General features: G+C 56.7%; 2 protein-coding genes across 3 annotated transcripts in view; one reads left to right on the top strand and one right to left on the bottom strand.

The window, feature by feature from the left end:
- NT5C3B (5'-nucleotidase, cytosolic IIIB) overlaps positions 1-3347 on the top strand; it is a 6640-nt gene extending 3293 nt beyond the window's left edge. For both annotated transcript variants that reach the window (XM_045299624.1, XM_004707474.2), the window contains 3 exons: positions 648-810; positions 1627-1827; positions 2854-3347. In XM_045299624.1, the coding sequence (XP_045155559.1) occupies positions 648-810; positions 1627-1827; positions 2854-2988 (499 nt within the window). In that variant the 3' untranslated portion in view covers positions 2989-3347. The remainder of the gene's footprint in view (positions 1-647; positions 811-1626; positions 1828-2853) is intronic.
- A 3179-nt stretch (positions 3348-6526) lies between these two features.
- FKBP10 (FKBP prolyl isomerase 10) overlaps positions 6527-7591 on the bottom strand; it is a 9320-nt gene continuing 8255 nt past the window's right edge. The window contains exon 9 of the mRNA XM_045299444.1: positions 6527-7570. Coding sequence (XP_045155379.1) covers positions 7385-7570 — 186 coding nt within the window. The 3' untranslated portion in view covers positions 6527-7384. The remainder of the gene's footprint in view (positions 7571-7591) is intronic.

The raw sequence follows: 7591 nt of genomic DNA, 5'->3' as shown, positions 1-7591 counted from the left end.
ATGAGGGCAACAAATGTATAGATGTGCTTTACACAATTGATCTATGTATTGTGATGAATTTTATGAGCCCCAATAAACTGATTTAAAAAAAAAACAAAAAGATAAGGCATGGGTGGGGGCTGGCAGCACCTCTGTCCATAAGAGCTGAAATCTGGAGCCGCCTCCTCCGGCAATGGGTAGGAAAACGGACAGACTAGAAACCACATGTTTCTATAGTCGAACCCTACGGCGCCATAAAGCATGCAGATTCGGACCATGGAGAAATCTCACAGACTCCATGTTGGCTGAAAAGATCCAGAGTGAAGAGGAGAGTGCCTGATCCTGTTTTTTGGGAAGTGCAAGGAAAGACAGGGCTAGTCAGTGGTGACAGGAAGTGGGAAGGCGGTGGTATTCATGTGAAGGAGCCTGAGGAAACCTTGACCTGGAGTGCCGGGGGTGGGCACAGGGGTGTAAACAGAGGTACGCGTTAACTGATCAGAGCCCGTCAGATGAGTGCACTCCATGAATTTTATTCCTTATTTGATCTGTTAGCGACTGTATGTATGCCTTTTAGACCCCAGCCCACGTCGGAAATCAGGAATCGTAGCCGAGACCGTGCGTCTGGTTGCCCTGTGCCCTTGCAGACCCATTGCGCTCTCTCTCTGCAGGGACGGTTACAAGATGTTCTTCAACATGCTCTACCGGCACAGCATTCCCCTCTTCATCTTCTCCGCGGGCATCGGGGACATCCTGGAAGAAATCATCCGACAGATGAAAGTTTACCATCCCAACATCCATATTGTGTCGAACTACATGGATTTCGATGAAAACGTAAGGGGTGGGGACCCTAAGCCGGGAGGCTGCACCCAACCTGTCCACCCTAACCTGGAAAAAGAAGGCATGCTGCTTTCTTTGCCTTCAGGCACTTCTTTTATTTACTTACTTGTTTTTCCGCCAGCAAAAGCCAGGTTCCTTCCGAAAGATCACATCTTTGGTGTTTGGATGACGACAGCCAACTCTGGCTGGTGGAGCAGCCCAGCCCCCTGCTCACGGTCATGGGTTGCTTATTATCCGAGGCGCTGAAAGGGCTTTGAGCTCGACGTGTTATTGGAGGGCCAGGAGTGGGCAGCTCCCATTCAGCCCCTTCTGACTTCGTGCTCGGAAGCCAGTGGCCACAGCTTTCATCGCTTTGACCAGAGGTTAAGACGTGGCCTGCAGCTGAGGGTTAGCGTGCTTGTCCCTGAGCAGCCCGTGCATCCGGAGTAGAGGGGCAGCAATATCTCGTGGACCTTGTTCATGTAGACCAGGGCTTATTTTTCTTTAAAGGGCAAGATAGTAAATATTTTGCATTGAGTTGGTGGTGGTCATGGTGACAGGAATGTGGGAACAGCCGGTCGCTGTCAGGCTGACTGCTCAACGCTGTCTTGGGAGCACAGAAAAGAAGCCACGGGCAGTAAGGCAACCAATGAGCAGGCCAGATGGGACCTGCAGGCTGTTGTTGGCCAGCCTCTGATTTAGACTGTAGTGAATTTGGGCCTTCGCAACGGCTTTCTGGATTTCCTGTCCACTGTGACAGAAGACGTTGGCCAACTGGCCCTCGGTGGGTGCCTGTAGTTCTCCTGTCTGTCTCTCCTCTCGACTGTTCAGGGCTTCCTTCAGGGATTCAAGGACCAGCTCATTCACACATACAACAAGAACCTCTCCCTGCATGAGAACTCCAACTACTTCCGGCAATTTCAAGACAAAACCAACATTCTCCTTCTGGGGGACTCCCTGGGGGACCTCACCATGGCCGACGGGGTTCCTGGTGTGGAGAACATTCTCAAGATTGGCTTCCTAAATGACAAGGTGGGCAAGGGACGGGGAGGCCCCTCTCTGCTGCTTTCTCCTCCAGAATGAACACCTTCTCTGTACGCAATCCGTCCCTGACGGTAGTGGGCAGTGCAAAGACAGGAGCTCTTATGGAGATAAGAGAGACCCAGCTGGGTGCTCACCGTGTGCCAGGACCCAGCATGTCAGAGAAAGGCCATGCTGGGTATCAGGTCCTGTTCTAAACCCAGCACAGACATTAACCCATTTCACCCTTCCTACAGCCCTTCCAGGCAGGGACTCTTGTCATCCCCATTTTACCAACGGGGAAACCAAGGCAAGGAGGTTAAGGAATTTGCCCAAGATCATAGGGCAGGACTGGATACCCCCCAAAATAATAGTAAAATAACCAAACTCACTGCCATCGAGTTGATACCGGCTCCTGGTGACCCCGTGGGGCAGAGCAGAACTGCCCCGGGGAACTGCCCCGGGGGTCCCCAAGACTGGTCAGGGGAGTAGAATGCTCCGTCGTCTTTCCCCCCAGGCTCCATCCCACTGCTCTTAAACCATCCTACCTTTGGGCCAGTAGAGATGGGAGACGGCGGTGTCTGGGGCAGGGGGTTCTAATTTAGGGAAGGAATATACAAGGAAACACCAGAGGCTGGTGGGAAGAAGGCCCCAAAGCTGCCCAAAGAATGGCACGTCAGTGTGTGTCCCATCCCCAGCCAGGAGGTGTCCAATTCTCCAGGGTGCTTGTACCGGTCAAAGTTCAGCCCAGGTAGATTGGAGGCGGCATCTGCTTTTGGGGTCTTAATCTTCATTCCTGTCCTTTGGACCCTGACCCAGAGAGGCATTGGCACAGTCCCTGCCCGTGGCCCATCCTTGTCTTCAAAGAACAGGTCCCTGTGGCCTTGAGTACTTCTCCCAGCTTGGTCCTTCCTTCCATCTTGCAGAAGGGAGCTGGGGCTGGCTGCATCAGCTATGCCCTGCCCCGCCCCCTGCCCTGAAGCCTGAGGGAGCTGGGCACTGGGGACCCTCTCAGATTCCTCCCATCCCCCCGGGCAGGTGGAGGAGCTGCGGGAGCGCTACATGGACGCCTATGACATCGTGCTGGAGAAGGATGAGACCCTGGACGTGGTCAATGGGCTGTTGCAGGACATCCTGCACCAGGGGGACCAGATGGAGGTGCCAGGCTGTTGAGTGCCAGACTTGGGGCTGCCACCTCGGCCTCCACACTCCCCCGAGGCAGCTCCTGCCTGTGTGTCTGCAGAGAAATCCAGGGCACAGGGGCCGCCTGAACCTGTGGTCCTCTTTCCTCTCCCCATTCCCTACAGCGCCTTCTCCCTCCACTGTGCTCCCCAGACCTAGTGGAGGACCTGCTGGGCCGGAAGGGTAGCCAGAGCTGCTTCAGAGGAACTGCCAACCTGTCGGCTGTCTGTGCTCCCGGGATCACCCAGTCCAGGCATTCTTTATTCCCCAAAGTTTTAATTGTCGAAACGTGTTCTTCATACAGCTCTGACATGTGAAATGGATCAAAATTAAAAAAAGGAGCGAACACAGGTGTATGGGGACCCGGGCAGAGCCTGTCTCTCTTGATCTCTGAAGCTCGGGAACAGCCAAGAAGCCTCTGCACTCCCAGAGGACAGAGAGAACCGCCCCGTCACCCAGGGGACCACCTGAACACAGCTAGGTGGGGCCTGTGGGGATGGAGGGGCAGGGATGGGGCTCAGGCCTGGGCCTACAGTGGGTGAACTTCTCTGGGGAAAATCAAAACACTGTGCTGCAAAATCGTAGAAACGCGTTACCCAAACCTCTCCAAATGTGACCCTGCTGGTGCTGGACACATCCTTGCCCCAGCTTGGTCAGGATGCTTCTGAAGGGGGCCTTTCCAGCTCGCTAGCCCCTCCCCCAGAGTCAGCCTGTTCCCTCTTGATGTTGTGAGTTTGGGGAGCAAAAAGCAGCCTAGCGTGGCATGGCCAGGGCAGTAGGGCGGACAGGGTAGTTTTCCAAAGAAATTCTCCATGGGGCAGCCCTTGCCACCTGGAAGAATGAGCAGGTGCGTTGTTGCGATGGAAAAATCCCCTTGGGGCATAAGGTTCCTAGCCTTTTACTTACCCAGGCAGTTTTCCATTGGCTTAAAAAGGTCTTCCTGATAGGCCCCCTTGGTCATCCTGTATTCTTTGAGACCATCTTATCAAGATATCACCCCTTTAGAATCCCCCAAAACAGTCTCTTGGAACAGTCCGAGCTGACTTTTCTGTCTCGAATTTAATTGGCCCGGCTGATCCCTCAGAAGCCCCTCTGCTGACTGCCCTTTTGGGAACAAAAAGAACCCTACTGATAGCAGGCGAGGAGCCCTTGTGGCATAGTGGTCTGCGCACTGAGCCGCCAACCACACGTCCGGGGTTCGAACCCACCAGCCATTCCAGGAGAAACAGGAGGCTGCCTGCTCCCATGTGATTCTGTCTGAAACCCAAAGGGGCAGGTCTGTTCCTATTCTGCCCCATAGGGTGGCTGTGAGTCAGCATGGGTTCAGTGACAGTGTTTTGAGAATGAAACTAAAATGAGCCTGGTGGCGTCCGACAGACTACTCGCCAGGTCAGTGGTTCAAACCCTTAGCCACTCCATGGGGAAAGATAAGCTTATCTGCTCCCATGAAAATGCACAACCTCAGACACTCGATAGAGGGTCAGTGGGCCAGAACCCTCCCATGGCAGGGGGTTGCTTGACTGACGAGACTAAGACAAATAGACTCCCGACGCAACTTGTCTGCGACTGCCAGTGATCACTGACACCTCTGGAAACGCACGGCAACAAACCAGTGCGTGTGGGAATGTGCGTGGGGGAGCTAGCGTGTAGGAACTAGCCCCCTGGTGGCGGGGCTTTTTGACTTGGCCTCCTGTTCTGGGGCAGCTGATAAGCTTAACATTCAGTCTGAAATCCATTCCATTGGGGTGGCCTTATCTGCAGACCCCTGCCCCACCAAATCCCCCACACCCCACGTAAGTATTCCCAAGAAAGTCATGAGGCCGTGCACCTTTCCTGGGGTCCTTGGCTGCTCCTCCCCTTGCCTCCTGGGTGGGCCGAGGCCACCCAAATGGACTGCCTTAAGGGGGATTGGGCTGGTATGGGAAGAAGGCTCTGGGTGCAGAGGACAAGCTAAGCGGCTTCAGCCTCGGATGGCCTTTGGGCTCCCTGTTGACCCATGGCCCAGCATGAGCTGACTTCTCTGTGGGGCGGGCCGTGGGTTTGGGCTTTGCTTGTGTTTCCCGTGCAGGGTCACACAGCTCAGGGGCTTTGTCCGTGATGTCACCCTTCACGGTGCTGAGCTCTCGTGGTCGGTGCTGTTTCCACTCGGCATGGCCCTCATGGCGGTGATTTTTCAGAAGCATAGACTTCCGGGAGAGAGACTTTCTTTGTTGTTTAAACCAATTTGCTATTGAGTATCAGTGTTGGGGTCAGAAAGTATCTCAGGGCGGTAGTCGGGGGACAAGGGGTAGTTGAGGATGTTGAGTTGGGGAGGGGGTATCCTCCAGTCTCAACAGCTCTAGGAAGTCTGCTTTCCTTTGTGTTGGTGTGCTACAATCCTTGCATCGATCGCATCATGTTCTGCTTGTTTCTAGGACTTTGAGGCTCTGGTCCACGTTTGCCTCCCATGCTCTCGGGTCCTTGGACTGTGGGTCTCGTTAGCGTGGTCAGTAGCCGCAGTAGCCGGGCCCCATCTAGTTCCCTGGGTCTCAGGGTCGGGGCGGCCATGGTTTGTCCTCCGGGTCTTGAGGGGGCTTTGGAGAGGCCCGTCCCCCGCTGTTTCCTTCCACTTGTGAAGGTGCTCCTGCTGCTGGAGGTCGGAAGGGAGTGTTTCCCGAGGGCCTGCGGTGTGCCGGCGAGCTCTGGCCACACCGAGAATCTCAGGAATAGTTCTCAGTGTGCAGAGCGCTCAGAAGAGAGGAGTAACTTGACCACACATCGCAGCTAGGAGCTTGAGCCAGTGCACAAATGGAGCATTTGTGACCCAAGCCCCGGCCCGAGGCTTCCCTGGTGCCTCATGTGGCTTCCTCAGGGGCCAGCTGCCCTGTCAGGTATCCGGTGGGAGGTGGCAGCCCGTCACTTAGGCCCTGAGGAGCTTTCTGGATGCTTTGGGGCTAGGGGGCAGTCCTGTGTCAGTGGACCCCGGGAGAAACCCATGGTCAGTGTGAATCTAGCCCCACCATACACCAGCCCCTGTCCTCTGTCCATGGGCAGTCTCATCATGGGAGGGGAGGGTGATCTCCCTGGCATTGACCAGCATTCAGATGGGCATGCCAAGGTGGACAGCGAGGCTGCAGCTGACCGACGGCTCCCCCACGACCCTGGAGGTTTGAGCTCAGTGACTGGCAGGAGGGAGGCTGGCATGTGGCAGTGGCCGGTGGCCAGTGGCAGGCAGAGGTGGGGCCGTTGCATCGGAAACCACAGCGGAGAGGCGTCCTTCAGCCTGGGTGGGTTGGGTTTGTGGTCAGGGACCTTGCCTTTCCCATTCAGCTGGGCCCTCGGGACCAGGAGCATCTCCGTGCTGCCCCCCAGTCTCCATTGGATCTCCCCACCGCACCCTCCAGCCCCCTCCCCACACCTGGGCTCCCTCCCTCCGGAGGCTGCAGGCAGGAAACTAGAGGGAAGAGGCTGGGCCCAGGGACCATGCCTCCAGCTGCTACGGTCAGGGCAGCAGCCCAGCCTAGCCCCACAGTCCGCACACACCACCACAGTCTGAGGAGCTCCGTTTCTTCTTTATTTGACACCAAGGAGAAGGATCTGACTCCCACCCCTCGGCCCCAAACAAGCCCCTCTTTCAAACTAATCCCAGCACAAACCCTAAGGGTGCGGCAGCCCTAAGACCCACCGAAGACGCCTGGTGGTGCGAGGGTTCAGCACAGCACCAGAAGTTTGGCGGTTCAAAGCCGCCAGCTGCTAGAAAAAAGACAGGGCAGTCTGCCCCGGGGATATTTCCAGCCTGGGAACCCTCAGAGCAGTTCCCCTCTGTCCTATGGGGGGACCCGAGGTGGCAGTGAGTGGAGGGGAAGGAAGATCCATTTGGGCAGGGTCCCGAGAGCCTCCCCTTCAAGGACACTTTGAGAAAGGCACCTTCCTTTGTGGGAAGGCCACCCCAAACCCAGGCCTGGACCCCAGCACTTTGGGCCCTCAGCCTTGCTGGGGGCAGTGAGGTGGGTGAGCAGGGGGAGGTAGGGCTGCCCTGCAGCCACCCCCTTCCCTAGGAACCAGCGAGTGCTGGGGGAGGGTGGTCACCTGGGGCGGGGGAGCTGCCAGAACAGATGGATGGGGGGGCAAAGGGAATGACAACAAGGTGTGACTAGAGATGAGTCCCTGCAGTGCCCGGTGTGGGAGGGGAGGGAGGGGCTGGCGATGCCCCATCCAGTCCCCCAGCTGGCTTTCAAACTCCACGACTCCACAGGGGGTTTGGGGTTGGAGGGACTCGAGGACTGTACTGTGGAGTGTCACCCAGGGCTCTAGGGAGACCAGTGTCGGCTGCTCCGTGAGCTGGGCCGGCTGGGGTGGGGGTGACTAGCGGGGTTTCTTCTGAGAGGCCCAGGTGCCCACACGCCCTTCAGAGCTCCTCGTGGACCCGCTCCCGGTCCTCGTCCGACTTCAGCTTCAGCTCCTCGGCCGTGACCTTGCCGTCCAGGTTACGGTCCTGGTTCTGGAACATGTCCCCTATGGTTTTCTCAGGGTCCTGGCCGGGCATGAGGCGCCCCTTGCCCTCTTTCACTTGAGCCTTGATGAAGGTGGCAAACTGGGGGAGGGCAGAGGAATG

Source organism: Echinops telfairi, unplaced genomic scaffold (genome assembly GCF_000313985.2).
Source record: "Echinops telfairi isolate 266 unplaced genomic scaffold, ASM31398v2 ScPeMD7_7458;HRSCAF=8496, whole genome shotgun sequence".
Taxonomy (NCBI): Eukaryota; Metazoa; Chordata; class Mammalia; order Afrosoricida; family Tenrecidae; genus Echinops; species Echinops telfairi.
This window is presented reverse-complemented; position numbering and strand designations above follow the sequence as displayed.